Source organism: Gopherus evgoodei, chromosome 2, assembly GCF_007399415.2.
Source record: "Gopherus evgoodei ecotype Sinaloan lineage chromosome 2, rGopEvg1_v1.p, whole genome shotgun sequence".
Taxonomy (NCBI): Eukaryota; Metazoa; Chordata; order Testudines; family Testudinidae; genus Gopherus; species Gopherus evgoodei.
This window is the reverse complement of record NC_044323.1, coordinates 118,433,539-118,454,194: the sequence shown is the minus strand read 5'-3', so window position 1 is coordinate 118,454,194 and position 20,656 is coordinate 118,433,539. Positions and strand designations below refer to the sequence as shown.

General features: G+C 40.5%; 1 protein-coding gene across 3 annotated transcripts in view; it reads left to right on the top strand.

Annotated features, from left to right (window-relative positions):
- LOC115646103 overlaps nucleotides 1-20,656 on the top strand; it is a 69,499-nt gene that overhangs the window by 32,385 nt on the left and 16,458 nt on the right. For 2 of the 3 annotated variants that reach the window (XM_030551594.1, XM_030551595.1), the window contains exons 8-10: nucleotides 2,625-2,747; nucleotides 13,161-13,203; nucleotides 14,736-14,861. In XM_030551594.1, the coding sequence (XP_030407454.1) occupies nucleotides 2,625-2,747; nucleotides 13,161-13,203; nucleotides 14,736-14,861 (292 nt within the window). The remainder of the gene's footprint in view (nucleotides 1-2,624; nucleotides 2,748-13,160; nucleotides 13,204-14,735; nucleotides 14,862-20,656) is intronic. The other variant, XM_030551596.1, reaches the window with a different exon arrangement.

The following is a 20,656-nucleotide window of genomic DNA, read 5'->3' as shown; positions in this document are numbered from 1 at the left end:
ATGACATTCTCAGAACTATCTTTCTAGCTATTTTCTTAACATAAAATATTTAAGGAATACTGGTGTATTATCCAGGGCTACCATGAATCCTACCCACCATTTAGGGTTAACCTTGGGGCAGATAACTTCAACAGTTGTTCCTAGTAAAACCATAATAAAAGACTTAAAAGTTGATTACTGTGGTCCTTTATGGATGGGAGAACACAACTGCTGAATGATGTAATGGAAAGTTTTATGTATAAAATACAGGGTAGTGAACCAGAAGAAGATAGTTCCAAAGCCAGGCTGGATTGATTTTAAATCAATTTTAACAGTTATTTAAATCAGTAAACAGGAAGTCTTGATTTAAATAGATTTAAATTATTATTTGCATTTATACTTTTTATTTTTTTCCCCCTAAAGAAAGATTGATTCCTATTGGTTGATAACCATTAAAGCATGTTGATTTGTAACCAATCACCTTCACACTAAACTTTTTCTAATCAGGAGGATACACTATGTATATTTAACTAATTACATAGGTTGATTTATGTTTATTCAGATTCAATTATTCATATAGTTTTTACATTTCACTATGTTAGAAAATAGTGAATGTTGCATTTCTGATTTACTAGATTAATTTATGTGTAATTGGTGTCAAGCTCTGTTTGGATAGAAATTCAAGTTTAATTAAAATGCACAAATCAAGCATTTACATTTTTTCTTAAAAACTACTTTTAATATGCTGGATAAATAAGAGAAAAAAGTTTTATCAATATATGCTTTGCATTTCAGACTAACATTTATTAAAGTATTATCTGTAGTAGTTAGTGATTTGAACTGATTTTCTGGGCACCATGTCCCTCTAGATTTTAGAACTAGTAGATGACATTCTCACATGCAGTTTTTTTCATTAGTGCTTTTTCAGCTCCCAGATGATTTCTTAACTTTGAACTGAATGAGTTGAATAAACTGGGATGAAGAAAATATTCCCTCTGTAATTGCAGAAAAGGCTCCTGCTCTTAAAAGCTGGTTTAGCACTTCAACAAACTCTGGTTCTAGGTGTTTAGCCAGTGACTTCCACCAGTTCACTGGTATGACTTTCTTTGAAACTTGGAAGCAAACATGTATTGCTGAATATTATTTTTGTGTTTAATCTAAATGATTGTAATAAATTATAGTAAATGCAGGCTTTAACATAGGTTGTCAATTTCAAATTTAATTTTAAATAAGTTTGTTTTTTAAACCCTATTTATTTTAAATGCAATTTTTTTTAAATTATTTTTTTATCCATCATGTCCAAACCCCTTATTCTAGTCTTAAGGGTAATGCTGTCCTTAAACACTTGGGGATGCTAGAAGAAATTAGTCTTTGTTCCAGACTTTTTCAATGGCACGAACCATGAGAATTCCGTACTCTTATTAGAATTGATCTTGGAGAATTTTTGCTATCTTTGCAGGTGATTCAGAAGGAAAAACCAATTGTGTAACATAGATTCCCCTTCTTCTCTCCCTCTCCTCCCCCCACCCCCGGCTTTTTTAATATTGATAAATTGTTCAGAGATTTGGCAGAGATCTGTAAATTTCAGCACCCAAGGGATATTTGGAATACACTTGATAGGTGCAGGTATAATAAAAGTAATTTTGCTGCTTTGGGCATGCCTAGGGGGTAATAGCACAGTTAAAATCTATCATAATTTATGGGTTTGTTTGATTTTTTTGCACTTCACAGGCCCTGCAGAATTTCCTTTCCACCGTTTAAAGCATAGTTTCTCAGTAAATCATTAATTTCTCATGGTGTAAAAATTCTGCTTTTATCATCAAAGTGGGTTAGAAAATAGAAAATTATAAATTCAGTTTTGTTTTCTTAAAATGTGTTGAAAAAGTTCTGTTGTCCATGTGCAAATGGCGATTTTTGCCTGATTTATAATTTACCCAAATCTGAAAAGATTTCCCCAGGGAAAAGGGCAGCTGTAATTTCAGGACTTTTCCACTTTCAAATCTCTGAATTGCTACAGCTATTTTTAAAAAAGATTGGCAAAACTCTGTATTTCTCACTGAACTCTTTTTCGAAAGCATATATGCTGTATTTGCTCAAACTAAAAAATAATCTGAGTCAGAGACTAAGTGTGGAATATTTAGCCTTAAAGGGTTATTTTTTTTATTTAGATTTAAAAAATAGACAGTTATCAATTATAAAGAGTTGAAAAAGAAGGGTTGGCATGGCAACTGTAACTATATAAAGTTCTCATTGCTGTAGTATCCGAGCCCCTCACAATCTTTTATATATTTATCGTCACAATGCTCTTGTAAGGTAGGGAAATACTTTTATCCCCATTTTACAGATGAGGTACAGGCACAGAGATCAATAGATTTGCTCAAGGTCAGTGAGAAGTTCGTGGCAGAGTAGGGAACTGAGAGTATTCTGACTCCCAGACTAGCACTCTAATTACTGACCTAGCTTTCCTTCACTGGTAGTCATTGCTTCTGATTTTTGCTTGTAATTAAATCCAAATAGAAGAAAATAGTTACTTTATTGTACATAACTGCTTGTATTGCCAAAGGGGAGAAAAAAGGAAATTTGACACTATATTTTATCATTAAGAAAGTCTGGATTAATAGAGTGGGTGGCATTTTTATTTCTAGACACAACATTATCCTGAGATAGTGGAATCTGATGAAATTAGAGGTCGAGGTTCAGAACTGAACAGAAGGCTTAAACAAGTTGCTGCAGTTATTGAAAAGAAGGAGGGAAGAAAACAAATAAAGGTAATTTTTTAAAAAAAGAACTTCAGTGCCTATGTGTATTCCTTCCCAAATGCCTGTGTGTTTGTAAAAAATACGGATGTCATCTTTTATTTATGGGATGGTGGACCCAGCCCTCTTATTAACTTTGTAAATTACTGCCTACACTATAAATGCTCTGTTCATTCTTAAAATGTTATTTTGGGTCTAGTTTTCTGTTATTTACTGTTGAGCGTGCGTAATCAGTTTTTTTTTATACAAGTGTATGCCCCATCAGAAGTTCAAAGAAGTTATATTAATCACCTTGTAGTACACTATAACAAAAGTGTATATTGGTCAGTCCTCCTCTAGCTAGTAAAATGGAGAATGGGGAATTTCCCTGTTTTAGCAACAGTAAGAAACATGCTGTCATGAACAATATACATTTTACAGGAGAGAGAATCCCACGGTAAATTTCTGCATCTTATGCGCTATTGCAACTAGGTAGCATAGCTTCCACATGCTACTGTTCAAACAAAAGGATATTTTACATATGGCAGAATTGACTTATTCTTATCAAGGTGCTTTGATTGCTTGCCATAAATCTTCATAACTGTTCTAAAGAATCCCATGCACATGAAAGCAAACAGAATACAACAGGGGTCGGCAACCTTTCAGAAGTGGTGTGCTGAGTCATAATTTATTTACTCTAATTTAAGGTTTCACATGCCAGTAATACATTTTAATATTTTTAGAAGGTCTCTTTTTATAAGTCCATAATGTATAACTAAACTATTGTTGTATGTAAAGTAAATAAGGGTTTTAAAACATTTTAAGAAGCTTCATTTAAAATTAAATTAAAATTAGAGCCCCCCCAGACTGGTGGCCAGGACCCGGGCAGTGTGAGTATGACAGACAATCAGCTTGTGTGCCGCAGGTTGCCTACCCCTGGAATATGACATGCTAATCAATATTTATATTAATGGCTGTATTGTCATAATGGTGTAACATGCTACACTGTGGTTGAGTTTAGGCCAGTGATTGTCATTGAGGTACTGAAGGTGTTGGGAAGATTTTCTCCCACAATCTGTTGTTTGTACCAGTGTCCTCTTTGGGGAAATAGTGGTTCCTTTACTGGTGGAGATTCACTGCCTCCATTAGGGAGGGCAAGTGCTGACTTCTCTTAAGAAAACTGTTGCAGGTTTTTACCCAGGAAACCAACTATTTTTGGTTAATTATAGACCAGTATTACATCTTTACCTATTTCTGGGTAAAATTATAGAGAAGGGAGTGGCAAGACAATGCGAAGTACCTAGATACCTTGTATCTTGCCACAGACGTGGGTATGGGATGTAATCAGCACCGGTAACATTAGTAGATGATCTCTTCTTGGTGCTGAATTAAGACCAACTGTGCATGCTGATATTGTTAGGTCTACCAGCAGCCTTTGGTACAGTTCTTTCCTTGCAGAGTGTTCCTAGAGACTGGCGCGAGGCAATTGTTCCTACATCCTAAGAACACTGTTTTATGGAGTTCCATAGGATTCCATCTTGTTTCCTCTTCTGTTCAACAGGTATATGGGGCTGCTAGGAAGATTAATGAAGAAGCATGTCCTATTATGTGTTCAGTATGCTGATGACACTGAGCTTATATCCATTCCACTTGATCCAGCCAGTGCTAAAAAATGTCTAGCTTGGTTTTTCAGAGAAATTGGGTAATGGATGAGAGCAAGGTGGCTGAAATTCAATCCAGACAGTTCAGACTGAGGTGATGCTGGTAGATATGGGGAAGCATCAAAGATGTCACAAAGGTGATATCTCTATCTGGGGGTGATATCGGATCCCCTTTTACTGTTGGAGGATCACATTGCAGCAGTGTACAAGAATGTTTTTTGCCAGCTGTCTGGCCAGGTGATTGCAGCTGTTCATCTTGAATATGTACCTTGCTACTGTACTACATGTCTTTGTCACCTTGAAACTTGATTATTGCAGTGTACTCTATGTGGGGCTACATCTTAAATCTAGCTTAAACTAAGTTAAACTGGTGCAGAATGCCGCAGCCTGCTTGTTAAGCAGTACTTCTTGATGGCAACATCTGTTAACAGTTCTCCAAGATTTGCATTGGTAGTCTGTTGGTTTTCAGATGGAGTTGGTGTGGGTTGATATAAACTGCGTTGGACCTGTCTCATTGAGAGAGACGACCTTTCTCCTTGTGCAAGACTGTCACAGTTGTGATCAGCGCAGGAGCTTGATCCCCTTTTTTTTAATAAAAGGCAAAGAGATGCTAGCTCCTTTCCTTTGAAATGTTCTGCCCCCAGGCTCTGAAAAAAGTGTGACTTTGCTGGCCTGGTGGGCATGCCGCAGAGCCCATCTATTTGAACAGCCTTTGGTGCAGGCAGTTGAGGGTGGAATTTGTCTGTGGAAGTGTGGCACATGTCTTAAGCTGTATTGGTCACATGACTTGTGACTAAATGAGGTGTGGTATGGTGGAAGGATGAAGTACTGCTTTAGCTGATTTTTACTTTATATCACCTACAGTCTAGAATTTTTAAATATATATCAAGGGCACCCAGAACTTTGTATGAGAGTCCTCTGGTGTGGAGTCCAAAATCTAAAGAAATAATGCAGGAACTGTTTTCAGTAAGGTTAGAAGTGAACAGAAATGGGATATGTTTGCATTCAAATCCCTGATTTGCCACACGTCTGTCTAGTGACATGTATGCACAAATCATAGATTTACACGTACCTATTTAGCAAATGTGTGCTACGAACTTACTGAAAATTAGTCAGTGCTGTTAGAGGTATCCATGAAGAGCTGATTTGGTCTGAAAAGTAAATAATTGCATCAGTTTACCTTATTTCGACAAGCAAAAAGGGAATAAGAGGAATTATTCATTGAATCCTCATTTGAGTTGCTCTTGTTTTTAATTGTTGACTTTCTCCTGTAAAATGTCTGACTGAAACTGTAACGTAGAAAACGTTATGTATGGAATTTTGCTGGAAAGAGCACAACTGCCAAGTTGTTTTCATGCAGGCATACTTAATCCAGTTCATTCAGAGACTCTAGATTGTATATTTTACTTGTAATTCTTGTCCTTCAAGTGGTGTCTACATTTTTCCACTCACAGGATGCACCGGCTGCCTGCGGCTCCGATGGTGTAACTTAACTAGTTAACTTAACTAGTTTCCGTTGGAGTGCTTATGTACCCGTCCATTCCTTGTCCCAGTCCTGTTCCTGAATAGTCTAGGGGTGAGGTTATAAAAGGGGATGTGAGAGATAAAGAACCGCTCCAGACTTTATGCCTTGATCCTACCATTAGATAGTGCTTAGTTACTTACTAGTTGTTAATTTTAGATAGCAGTTATGTTTTAGAGTTACCAAGAATAAGTTTTTACAATATTAGTAAGTTAGTAGATAGTATAGTAGTGTTGAGGCGTTGGCTTTGACCTGTGGTTATGGCAGATCCACAGGTCAAGAAACCTATTTTAAACAGTATGCCTCCTGCTCTTCAGTTTTCTGAGCATTGTGTATGCATGCATGGCACCATGCTGCCTCAGAGAAGGAAATTTGACCTCCATATGTGCTTTCTGCAGCACTTTTACCTTGAGATCTAAGAGAGACAGATAAAATAGGCCGCAAGCAGTTCTCCTTCAAGAGGTGCTTGCAGGTGAAGCTTATTTGATCAAATAATATAGTTGACACCAAAAATTGGCATAGACCAGTCTTGTCATGAGATGTATTGAGGGACAAGGCTAAACATCATATTAGATGTCTTCATTGACATCCCGTGCCTCTACCTCTCATCTTCAGCTCAGACTTCTAAGAAGTTCCTTAGAGAAGAAATCTAGGAAGAGAGAGATTTCAGTGGAAAAGGACTTTGTGAGAAAAGCCAATCTGATCGGATCCAGAAAATGAAGAACTTCGGAAGAGAAGGAGCTCTCAAGAACTGAATGTAACAGAGAAGAGAAAGGTAGAGGAACAGTACGCAACGCCTCCCCTTCTACTCCCCAAAATGCCATCAGGTTCCTCTAGCAAGCTTCTCTATCTGATATTGGGTCCACTCTTCTCTTCTCTGTTCCTAATCAGATTGGCATTGGAGCAAAGACCTGATGACAGATCAGAGCAACAGGTGTTTTCCTCAGTCTGCTTACCAATTAGTAGAAAGTATTTGGGTTCTCAGCCATTTCCAGCAGACCTTTATAGTGGACCATACTATGATCTGGACTATAACATAGACTTACAGACATTATTGGAGAATGATCCTGGGGCCTAGATGGTTGTATTGTTCCATGTTGCTAACAGGATTTGCAGCACAAGATACAGTGAGCAACTCCTTTTATCTCTACTGATAAGAGGATGCTGGCTCCAGTGACATTAAGCAAGGAAGGAGAAATCTCTGCTGTATTGCATGATTCTTTGTCAGAGGAAGAACAAGTCTCTCTCTAAGGTTTTTGTGAACTGAATCCTGGGACAGACATTCAGGCATCTCCAGGTGAGAATGTAAGGGGTCTTCTCAGTGGCTTTTCCACTGGAGGATGGAATAACATTTCAGGAGTTGGTTCAGAGAATGGCATCTACACTTAAACTGCCAATCACTTTGATGGAAGAAACTGCAATCCAGTCTCTGATATCTGGGTTCTCACTCGTCTGTAAAACATCATTACCAACTCTAGATGGACTTCTTCAACCTTTTAAATTAATATAGGCAGATCCTTCATCAGTTCAACCAATGTCCAAGAAGAAAGACAAATTATATTTTACCCCAGGAGGGGTTTTTATTTTCATACTCACCTGTCTCCAAATTCCTTGAAATTAGAGGTGGCTGTTCAAAGTTCTAAAGATGGCTTAGATTGATCTTCTCCCTGAAGGGGACCGGAATAAAATGAATGTCGTAGGAAGGAAGATTTTTCTCCCCTTCTCCACTGAGCCTAAGAATTGCAAATTATCAGGCTATTATAGCTTGTTAGTAATAGTTTCTCTGGGAGATGATGTTGGCTTTTACTTTAGTGTTACTAATGGAACAAAAGAAACTTGCTTATTCTATTGTCACAGAGGAACAGCAAGTATCAAAGCATGCTGTGAGAGCATCTGATTCCTTAAACTCTGCAGGTAGGGCTGTAACAGCTGTAACTTCTGCCCAAAGATATGCATGGCTCAAATCATCAGGTTTACCCCCAGAAACTAAAGCCAGAGTGAAGGTCCTTCCCCTTGAGGAAAAAAGTCTGTTTAGTACCAGGACAGGTAAGATTCTGGAGAAGAGCAAAGAAACAAGTTGTTCAGCAATATCTTTGGGCATTTATCAGCTACCCAAGAGAAGACTAGGAGTATTTAGGTACCAAAGACAACACCCTTTCTTATCTGCTTTTCCAACACAGAGAAGACATTTATTACCAACTGCAAAATCTTCAACAATCTCAACAAAGGAGGATTAATTTCAAACCCAGGTTTAAAGGCAAACCAAATATCTTTGGCAAATACAACATGAAACCTTAGGCCACATGTCTTGACACATTGTGCCACAGTCCTCAATCAGTCTTAGTCCCCCTCCCCTTGAAGACTGTGACTGACATTATTTCTATTGTTGGGCTTCCATAACCACAGACAGATAGATCTTAAAAATTATTGCCAATGGGTATTCAAAAATCTTCCCCCTTCCAACCCACCCTCCCAGTTCCTGTTCAGGAACCCCTCCAACAATAACTTGTTAAGATCAGAGGTTCTGGCTCTAATCAAAATAGCCATCGAAAACCTGTTCTACAACTACAAAGGCAGGGGTTTCTTAACCTTTGCATCTATTATTCCTTCCCTTTCTCCAAAAGATTGTTTTGCAACCCTTGATTTGAAAACTGTCTATTTTCACATCACCATAAGAAACATATGTCACAAATCTCTTCAGTTTGTAGTAGAGGAGGCCCATTTCCGCGAGCACCCTTTTAAAGCTTTTTTTTGTTTAAAAGCAGATTGCGCAACTGGTAGCCAATCATGCTCTCCAACAGGAAATTTTAAAAAACAAACAAAAAAGAAAAGCAGATGCCACACACTCCCGGAAAAGCCCCCAAACAAGCAACATGCTGCTTAAAGAAATGAATAGGCAATTACATATACAAAAAAGCCAATATACTCTTGCTGGGAGTGGGCTAGGCAACGTATTCACAAAATGTCAGCAGTAACAACTCATCTCCGGAGAGACAGTATTCATGCATTCCCTTATGCAAATAACTGGCTAAAAAAAAGCACCATTGAAGGATCATCTTTCCAAAGCTGTCAATTGTACATGTACGCTCTTCAGAAGTCTAGATTTCCTGATAAACCAGAATAAATCACTTTTATGACATTCTCAGAGAATTCACTTCATAGGAATCATCTTGGACTCACAGAAGAACAGAGTACTATTACCACAGGGTGGATTCCAGTGTATGACATCCTCCATAGAAACTGCTCACCAAGTACCCTCTCAAATTGTACTCTTATCTCAAACGTATGGGAATGTTAGCTTCTACAACATATATTGCCCCTTTTGCTTGTTTCAAATTAAAAATAATACAATACTGGTTATCGGCCAATTACAGACAAGGCACAGACAGTATAAACTGAAAACTTCTCATTCCCAGACACATGTAATTGTTCCTAGATTGGTGAATCCAAGCCCCAGAAAGTCTGCTGGGGTGTACCATTTAACCTTCCTCTTTTATCTGCAGCAGTGACTATAGATGTATCTAATATAGTTTGGCACACTCATTGCGGCAAGCTCATGGCTCGAGGATGTAGGAATTCCCTGAAGAAAAGGTTGCATTTAAACTAACTGGAATGCAGAGCAATCCAATGTGTGGAAAGTGAGGCATGAATGCGTTCAGTGCCCAAAGTAGTTCAGGTGACCACAGACAATACCACTGGAATGTTTTCCTTGAAGAAGCAAGGAAGTGAACACTCTTCTCAACTGTGCCAAGAGATGAAGTGGTTGTGGGAATGATGCATCCTCCATAAGATAATATCCCGTAGTGATATACTTAACCTCAGAAGAACAACAATCTGGCAGACCAATTAAGCAGAGCTCAAGTGGACAACCACGTGATACAGAAAATATTCACATGCTGGGGCCAGCACAGTTAGACCTCATTGAATCTGTTGATAAATTGAAGTCAGTTGCTTGACCGAACTTTGGTTTATTTTGAAATATCCTCGAGATCAAATAACCAGTGCAAGTCAGGTTTATTAATATAGTACAGGAAAGAGGTTCTATATGATTCCAGTCTCTGAAAAGCAGTCCAGTGCAGTCAGTGATGTTACATTCACCTTGTGCAGAAGGTATGCTGCCAAAGTTGCACCTCTAAAGCCATCTTTTTGTACTTTGTTTGTTTACCAGTAAAAAGTGCCATATTTGTCATTTGAAACTAGATTCAACCAGTTAGTTTTTGTCTTATTATTCTGATACCGTGGTGTGTACCCTGTATCTTTGTTCTGAAACAAACATGCATTCTAGATCATGATACACCCTTATCTTTGTTCCGGATACATGCATTTCAGGTACTAAGGCGTGTGAAGACACCTGCTAGGCCTGTACCAAGATAAATAGGTGTATGAGAGTAACTCCCTTTCTGTTGCTATGGAGAAACAATTATGTCCTGGTACTGATAGTTTTCTATCTACTTAAGCCAAAGCTTACCTCAGCTGATACAAGATGTCATGGTATACTTGACATAAATGAACAGGATTATAACAAAGGTACAGATTACCTTTGTTTAAGCTGTTTATAGGCTATATAGCTGTGTATATTAACAATTAATGTGTGTACTTAATGCTTAATATACATGTATGCCAGCCAACGCATATTACTCAATACAACTAAGCGCAACACAAAAGGTCAAATGTTTTGTTCCAGGGCAGGAAGAGACCACTTGATTTCCAATGTATTCCTCGTATCATACAGCCAGGGTAGGTCTTTCCTCTAATGTTATTGTTAGAGTTATATGGAAAATAAAACAAGATAAAACCAAGATATTGATCATACCTGCTTTGCCCAGGCAACAATGGTTTACAGAAGAGTTGTGCAATAGACTTCTAATTGTTCCTGATCTACCAACTCAACAGCTTAACAGAGTATATCACCTGAGTGCAGTGCATTTCATAGCACAGGGAGTAGCTTTCTAATTTGGCAACTGTTCAGAATGTTCTAGAGAATTCTAGAAAAATACAGAAAAGATCCATTATTTGGCCAAATGACAGTAACATAGCCCCTGCATGTGCCTCAATTCAGTTTGTACTTGCTCCAGCATAAGATATTAGGACTGTCTTTCTTTGATTAAGATTCACCTTTCAGCCATATCAACCTTTCACTGTAAGGTTAATAATAAAGCAGCGTTTGCTTGAGTTAGTCAAAAAAAATTTCAATAGGAAACCTTCCTGTGAAATCTCCAACTCCCATTTTCCGACCTCAATGTAGTTTTAATGAAATTAATGAAACAACTATTCATACCCTTCTTTATACTATTTATCTATTCAAACAGCTTTTGTATTTGCAATTACATATGCAAGATGAATAACTGAATTACATACATTTATGACAAACCCTCCATTTTTAGTTTTACCTCACCCCAAATTACTTTCTAAAGAAGTCAGAGACTTCTACATTAACCAATCTGTTAATTTACCTGAGAAGCTAAATTACATACTTTAGATGTTAAGAGAGCCTGGCCTACTGTTTGGAATAAGACTAAGCAATTTTAGATGTTCATCAGAACTATACATTTCTTAAGCTGATAACAAAAAGGGTCAGGCACTGTATTCCCTATCTTTATTGAAATGGATTAAATCCTGCATCTCAGAAGCATATAGAAAGGGCCCTATCCAATTCATGGCCATGAAAAACACATCATGGACCGTGAAATCTGGTCTTTTGTGTGCTTTTACCCTATACTATACAGATTTCACAGGGGAGACCAGCATTTCTCAAATTGGGGGTCCTGACCCAAAAGGGAGTTGTGGGCAGATGCAAGGTTATTTTAGGGCATTGTGGTATTGCCACCCTTCCTTCTGTGCTGCCTTCAGAGCTGGGTGGCTGGAGAATGGCGGCTGTTGGCTGGGCGCCCAGCTCTGAAGGCAGTGCCCTGCCAGCAGCAGCACAGAAGTAAGCGTGGCAGAACCGCAACCCCACTACAATAACCTTGTGACCCCCTCCCCCTAAACTCCTTTTTGTGTCAGGTCCTCACAGTTATAACACTGTGAAATTTTAAATGTAAATAGCTGAAATCATGAAATTTACAATTTTTTAAATCCTATGACCATGAAATTGACCAAAATGGACCACAAATTTATTAGGGCCCTACATATAGGTCATTGCCATTCCTCTCCCTGAAGTGGTAAGATCATACTCTACTAGAGCTAAGGCAGCTTCAACAGCACACCTCAGATACATTCCAATTCTAGAGATTTGCAGAGCTGCTAGTTAGACCTAAATGTGTGTATGGAACCTCCAATAGGTAATGTTTAGTAGAGTCTAGATCAGATGCTCAATTCAGCACAGCAGTTCTCCAATCAATTTTCAATTAATTCTCCTTGTCCGACTTGCCAGTCTGTCTTGTGAATGGAAATATGCAGAGGCAATTTGAAGGCGAAATGAAGGTTATTTACTTATAATGGGATTGAGATGGACTCAGAATACTTACACTCTCCACCCACCTTCTCCTCTTCCTCAGAGTTGTAAGTATAACAGAATTGAGCAAGTTGTGGCTAGGAGCTGAGGTCCTTTGAACATTCAGGAATGGATAGGCGGTGGGAGAAGGGGTGCATGAATGCTCTAATGGACACAATTAATTAGAGACACAAGGTGAGAGAAATAATATATTTTATTGTATTCAGAAGAGCTCTGTGTAAGTTTGGAAGCTTGTCTCTCTGACTAACAGAAGTTGGCTCAGTAAAATATATTACTTCACCCACCTTGTCTGGCTAATATCCTGGGAACAACATGGCTACAACACTGCATACTGCTAATTAGATTCCTCTATCTGAGCTGCATATGGCTAGTGCGTCCCATGAAAGGGAGTATGTAGAGTCCATCTCTAAGAACTCTGACAAGTAGGCAACCTTCATTTGTTTGAGCATAGCAGTAGGAAATTCTTTGTTTTGTGGGAGATATCTCTGCCTCCTTTAAGATTCTCTGCTGTTCCTGCACCTTGTTTTTGTAGGGAATAAGTTTAAAAAGCAAGGCAGGTGCACAAATCACTTAAATCCACTGGATTGTTTACTTTGAGTCTAATACCTGCATCTGCTTTACCTAGTTTTCCTACCTCCAGCATGTATGTATTGCAATGGGATATACATAACTGGTATGCTGACAGCTGGACTTCAGTTTGGATCTGCAGTCAGAGATGGTAAATGCACTGACAAAGGATAGTTAGTTAGATGTTTAACCAAATGTTTCTTTAAAAAGGTTGTGCTAACATAAATGGGCTTTATGTTTAGGTTGTAACGGATCCTCCTGTTATGAAGAGAAAATGGCAAGAATGTAAGTGTTCTCTGTATGTTTATATAAGATTAAATCCTGCAATCTTAACTTGGATGTAAGGTCTATTGACTTCAAAGAGAGTTTTGCCTGAACATGCACTGCTAGAGTTGTTTGCTAGTTTAGAGTGTGTTACTGTTGTTTGCTACGTGTCTAGACTTGCAAAATGCTGAGTGAAAAAACGATATAAGCAAAATTGAAATAGGACACTGTTATTCCAAAATAAATGTTCACACACAGACTTGTGCAGAAATAACAAAAGGTATGAATTAAAGCCAGTTTAGTTATTTTGATGCAAGTTTGTATGGAGACCAGACCTTAGAGTAGTTGAGCAAGAAGAGCAGTTGTATATAGGGGACCTAATAGTCACTTTCAGCCTATTGAGGAAAAAGTTATCCATTTATCCAGATAAAAAATATGGATTAGTCTGTCAGTCTAGATCAAGGGCTCTCAAGATTTTTCATAGCGTGAACTACTACTTAAGATGGATTACCTCTTGTCCGATAACGATAGCATTGACTACCTTCCTTGTTACTGCATTTACAAAAAAATCCTTGGAGCAACTTCAGCAATTGCTTATATGGGAAAATAATGTTCTATCTGTTTTTTACTGCAATTTAACAAGTTGAGATATAAGGAGAGCCAGCACCATGTGGCCTGTCAGCTCTTCATATTACCAGTTAATGTAATAGGCCACAGACAATAGTTTTTGGCCACAAATTGATTGGCCACAGACAACGGTTTGGGAACCACTGTATTGGGAACCACTGTTTTAGATTTCTAGTCTCTTGAGGTCTGAGAGTTTTTGGTTAGTGTGTTTATCCATTTTGTCTAGTTATTCAGCAGAAACCAAAATGTTATCAGCCTAGATTCCAACCAAAGATTACATACAGGGTTGTTTGGTTGAGACTATTGAATTTTTAAACGCACAAGGAATGCTGTTAGCTCAGGGTTTCTCAAACAGAGGTCGCCACTTCTGTAGGGAAAGCCCCTGATGGGCCGAGCCAGTGTGTTTACCTGCCCCATCCGCAGGTCCGGCTGATTGTGGCTCCCACTGGCTGCGGATCGCTGCTCCGGGCCACTGGGAGCTGCTGGAAGCAACGCAGGCCAAGGGGCGTACTGGTCGCCGCTTCTAGCAGCTCCCATTGGCCCGGAGCAGCAATCTGCGGCCAGTGGGAGCCGTGATCAGCTGGACCTGTGGACGGGGCAGGTAAACACACTGGCCTGGCCCGCCAGGGGTTTTCCCTACAGAAGCGGCGACCACTGTTTGAGAAACCCTGTGTTAGCTTGATAAGGGTTTTTTTTAATGCTGAATTTCCAGATTACACAAACTATACGGTAGTGTAAATAAGAATGTTCAGCAATTTATTAATATTTAAAAATAAGTTGTATAACTAAGGAAGAAATGTATTTGACTGAAACGCTTTAAATGTAGCTTTAGATACTTATAAATGAGCAACTTTGAACCATCCCTAATAAACAGAAAATGTTAATCTAAGTGCATTTCAGGCATGTCTTTCTTGACTACCTTACAGATGGCTACCATTCAAAAGCTAAGGTTCAGCGTGTGTATGCTTCAACTAGCAATGAAGGAAAAGCAGAAGGTGATGCTGATAAGGATAAACAGATCACAGATTCTACTCAAAGTTTACCTTCTCAAGGTCAGAGATTTAAACAGGTTTTAAAAAATAACTTTATAATGCAATGTTAACCTTTGCAAAATTGTACCACCTATGGTATATATAGCTTGGCTTGGAAGGATTAGATTTTTGATAAATGTCAATGAATGCTGATTTCACTACATACACAAACTGATGGAAAAATATTTCCATTTATAACAATTGAAATTTACAGATAGACAAGGTAAGAAAAACGTTGCTTGAAAACTTGTTTGATTTAAGGATTTCTATTTCATATGCTCTGACGTGATGTTTGCCAATGTGTGTTTTAATGGTTATAAAACTCTAACTATGTGAATCTCAGCATCTATTGTCAGTAAATATTTTCTGACCTCCCATAATTGCCGCAGTTATGAAAATTTAACAATAAAAAATGTTTAAAGATAAATATTGATAGCTGTCAATTATTTTGTTAAAAAATTGAATTCTACCAAGCCTATATATAGCTTCTTTAGGTACTTTCAGCATATTTGTGAGTTTGGTGGGTTTGTTGTGTGGTAAACTAAATAGATTGAAAAATATCTCAGCAATTTAAGGAGTGGGGAAATGAAGGGGCACAGCATAAACTGTCTGGAACTCAGTACAGTACAGAATGCCTTCAGGGAATGATCCTATCAGCACATGACAAGAACATGGACAATATCTCAATTGCTGCCTATGTTAACAAGGAGGAAGACTGTGTAGCCAGTCTCTGACTTTCTGGGACAGAAAACAAGCTGTCATTGCTAGGTCCTTTCCAGATACAAGGAAAGTTGACCATCAAAGCATTTAGTCAGTAGCAGGAAGGACTTTCTTGCCATGGATCCAATTCTATGCTAAAGTTGTCAAAGTATATTTGAGAGAGCCAAGTACTGTTACAGTGACAATAACATGATGCCATGGCAACTATGATGTGTAGAAAAGGTCTATGCTTCTGTCACAGAGTGCACCGCTCACTGCTAGTCTGGCGCCTTCTCTTGGTCACTCTGGGGATTGGCTCTTTAGTTTGATGCCCCCTTCCATGGCTTGCACACCGCTGTTCTGTCTCTCTCACAGGTCTGTAGCTTCTCTTGTCCCAAGAACTGCAGTATCCTCTTCATGACTCAGCCCTTCAGCCGGATCACACAGTGTTCTTCCTTTCTGGGGTAGCAAAGTCTTTTCTCCCTAGCAGTACTAAGGAGTCTTCCCTCTCACTGCCCCATGGTGCCACTCCCTCAGTGGCTAGTAAGGGAACCTGGTCTGCCCTGTACTCCATGTTCCAGTCCAGGGACCCTCAGCTCAGCAATTCTGGGCCTTCCTCTCTCAACCCTCACTGCTCCTTCCCTGGATTGCTTCCTACCACACCTGGTTCCCCTTCTCCCACTGGGTGTACCAGCTCCAAAACTCTCCTTCCTCTTCCCAGGGAGTGACTGCTTCCTGCCTTCCTGCAGCTCCTCCCAGGAGCCCCTGTATGTTGCCAGCTACCTGGCTTTATACAGGCCCTGCCTGTTCCTGCATAGCTGAGCCTGCTCTCAGTTAGTTCCCTGGCTTCTCCTCCAGGAGTTAATTGGCCTGAATGGCCATCTTAACTCTATCACAGCTTCATGTGAACAAATACATAGAACAGCCATGTGTTATTCTCTCCATACTTCTACCCACTTTTACAAGCTAGACTTGTAAGAATTATTCGATTCAAGGAGTTATGACTGTGTAAATGGATGAAATTAAGAAAAAGAAACTTAGGGCAAGTCTACACTACAAAGTTAAGTTGACCTAAGTTATGTTGACGTACCACCGTCACAGTAATTAAATTGCGTTTGGATGTCCATGCTACACTCCTTTTGTCAGTGGTGCACGTCCTCGCTAGCAGCGGTTGCATTGAGGCAGAGAGCAGTGCACCATGGGTAGCTGACTCACTGTGCAACTTGCCACCATCTAGTGCGGGGTGTTTTGGGCAGGGTGTTCAGTGCCTTATGGGGGCAAACGAGTCACTCAGAGGTGACTGGGAGCATGATTTCAATGCCTCATGATGCAGGTTTCTCCATTCTGTAATTTTATCTGCATCCCATAATGTTTCACACCTTTTTTCAAAAGACCAGTAAACCCATGTGTCCATCATCTCTATGTGAAGCATGAGTCCTGCACAGCTGTGCACTGTTGTGATGAGTACTGCAAGCACAATGCACCTGATCCTACAGTATTTGCAGAGCTGTCAGAGGAGCCAGGCAGAACAAGATAATTCCTTGGAGGCTGCCTTGCTGTTGGACATACAAAGAAACAATTCACAGTTATTGTTGGTATTCATGGGGCAGCTGCAGATGGTGGCGTGCCAGTTCTGGGCCTGAGAAACAAACATTGACTAGTCAGATAGAATCATTATGGAGGAATGGGATGACGAGCAGTGGCTGCAGAACTTACAGATGTGCAAGGCCACATTCCTAGAAGTGTTTGTGGCTCTTGTCCCAGCCCTCCAACGCAGTGACACCAAAATGAGAACTACGATGCCAGTGGAGAAGCGAGTGGCGATCGCTTTGTGGAAGCTTGCAACACCAGATTTCTGACTGATCAGTCAGGAATCAATTTGGAGGTGGGAAATCCGCTGTAGGGGTTGCTGTAGTGCCAGTGTGCAGGGTCATGAATTGCATCCTGCTATGAAGGACTGTGACTCTGGGAAATGGGCAGGACAGAGTGGATGGTTTTGCAGCAGTGGAGGGTCCCAAACTGCGGTGTAGTAGTAGATGGCACACATATCCCCATTTTGGCACCTGACACAGAGTACATCTACTTTTCTATGGTATTGCAAGCACTGTTGGATAACTGGGGACATTTTACCAATATCAAGACAGGTTGGTCGGGGAAAGTGCATATCACACGTTTAAGAACACAGGCCTGTTCAGAAGGCTGCAAACAGAGACTTTCTTTTCAGACCATAGGGTCACCATTGGGGATATTGAAATGCCAATAGTGATCCTGGGAAACTCAGCCTACCTCTTACTCCTGTGGCTCATGAAGAGGTATACTGGCCAACTCGACAGCAGCAAGAAACTCTTCAACTACTACAGGCTGAGCCGGTGCAGAATGACAGTTGAATGTGCCTCTGGCCATTTGAAAGGCTGCTAGCGGTGTCTACTCACGAGAGTAGACTTCATTAAAAAAAATAGCCAAGTGGTTATCGCTGCCTGGTGTGTGCATCATAATATCTATGAAGCAAAGGTGAAAAAATTTCTGCAGTATGCTCTCTGCTGATTTTGATCAGCCAGATACCAGGGCTATAATAAAAGCTCAGTGAGGAACTATATGGCTCAGGGAGGCTTTGAAGGACCATTTTAAGAGTGAGCCACAGTAATGTGTGTTGTTGTAGTGTGTTCTCCCTGGCATTGCTTTTTTTGCAACCCAGTATGAATCTTGTAATGAGTGCTGTGTCTGTAGTAATAGAACATTGTAAATGTAACAATTGTTATTATCTCTGAATGATATCAAACCCAGCCGGCATATGCTGTGAACTTATAAAGATGAATTAAGTTTCCATATATAGACTTTTATTCCAAAACCATGCAAACAGACATTTATAACCAAATGAAACTTTATAAATACAGGGAAAAGAATCTCTAAAGGGGAAAGAATAGTCATTTCCATTTCACAAACACATACACCGATTGTCTCTCTCACAGATCAGTGTATGTGTGGCTATGATGGTCTGTACTTTCCTCTGGGATGTAGGGGTACCTCTAGGTAGTGCAGCAGCTCTGGATGCTATGTGGAATGTGTGTGCCTGGGGGGGAGGGGTGGATGTAAGGAGATCCTAGAATGCAGTTCTCTGTGGGCTGCAGAGAGAAGCGAGCATGGTGTGTTGAACCTGAAGATCACAAGAGTCTCCAGCATGTCTGTTTGCCTCTTGAGAAGTGCTAGCATGTCTTGCTGCACATCTCTCTCCTTGTCCTGTGCTTTTCTCCTCTCCACTCTATCCCTGTCCATTGTGTTTGCAAGGGTGATCTTCCATTTTATGCTCAATATCCGAAGCACCAGAGGTTTGCTGGATCTTCTGGAACTGCATACTGACACCGTTTTCCACAGGCGATGGTGATTTTAGCTGATATCTCACTCCTGAGGGTAGCAGAGGCTGAAAGGGAACAGCTCCTGCACGCATCGAACTGCAGACGGGGTCTGCATGCTGCTAGCTTCTGTGTTGCAATGGTGGCTGCTGAGTGTTGTGGGAAAGTGTCCTACCGCAGCGGAAGAGTTAAGGCGGCCCTCCCCAGAAACCTTTGGCAGGGGATAGCATACTACCATCACAAAAGTTCACTTGAGATCTCTATGGATGATTCAGAGGACAGCCCAGTGCACATAAACCTAGACATCGGTAGCACCCCCCCTCCTCTACCTAACTGTACAGGGGAATGAGAAACAGACTCTAACACTATTGGTTATTTCACCACTACTGATTAAAAAGATGAAATGGTTAAAAAAGAGTAAATGAGCAGATGTGTCCCTGCAATATCAAAGCAAACTGCATACTTACCAGAGGTTCCTTCCCCTGCATCAGGCTCACTTATGCTGGACTGTAGGGACTGACTGGACTGCTCTGGAGTCAAAAATAGGTCCTGGTTCACTGTGCCACTGAATCCCCTGGTCGCCTGTCCCCCCTACTTCTCATCTTCTTTGTCCACCACCTCCTCCTCACTGTTGACTTTGGGGGCCTCTGACTCCAGCTCTCTCGAAATAGCCGTAGGGTTCTTGGCAGTGGTGGTGGGATCTCGGTCGAGGATGGCATGCAGCTCTTTGAAAAAGTTGCATGTCTGCGGCCCTTATCATAGAATCATAGAAGATTAGGGTTGGGAGAGACCTCAGGAGGTCATCTATTCCAACTCCCTGCTCAAAGCAGGGCCAACATCAACTAAATCATCCCAGACTAGGTTTTGTCAAGACAGGCCTTAAAAACCTGTAAGGCTAGAGATTCCACTACCTCTTTAGGTAACTCATTCCAGTGCTTCACCACCTTCCCAGTGAAATAGTGTTTCCTAATATCCAATCTAGACCTCCCCCACTGCAACTTGAGACCATTACTCCTTGCCATCACTGAGAACAGCCGAGCTCCATCCTCTTTGGAACCTACCTTCAGTTAGTTGAAGGCTGCTATCAAATCCCTCCTCACTCATCTCTTCTACAGACTTAAACAAGCCTAGTTCCCTCGGCCTCTCCTCAGAAGTCCTGTGCCCAAGCCTCCTGATCATTTTTGTTGCCCTCCGCTAGACTCTCTCCAATTTGTCCACGTCCTTTCTGTAGTGGAGGGCCCAAAACTGGACGCAGTACTCCAGATGTGGCCTCACCAGTGCCAAATGGAGGGGAATAATCACTTACCTCAATCTGCTGGCAATGCTCCTACTAATGCAGCCCAATATATCATTAGCCTTCTTGGCAACAAGGGCACACTGTTGACTCATATCCAGTTTCTCATCCACTGTAATCCCCAGATCCTTTTCTGCAGAACTGCTGCTTAGCTGGTCCCCACCCTGTAGTCGTGCATGGGATTCTTCCGTCCTAAGTTCAGGACTCTGCACTTATCCTTGTTGAACCTCATCAGATTTCTTTTGGCCCAATCCTCCAAAATGTTTAGGTCACTTGGACACTGTCCCTACCCTCCAGCTTACCTACCTCTCCCCCCAACTTAGTGTCATCTGCAAACTTGCTGAAGGTGCAATCCATCCCATCATCCAGATCATTAATAAAGATATTGATCAAAACCGGCCTCAGAACTGATCCCTGGGCCACCCCACTTGATATCGGCTGCCAGCTAGACATCAAGACGTTGATCACTACCC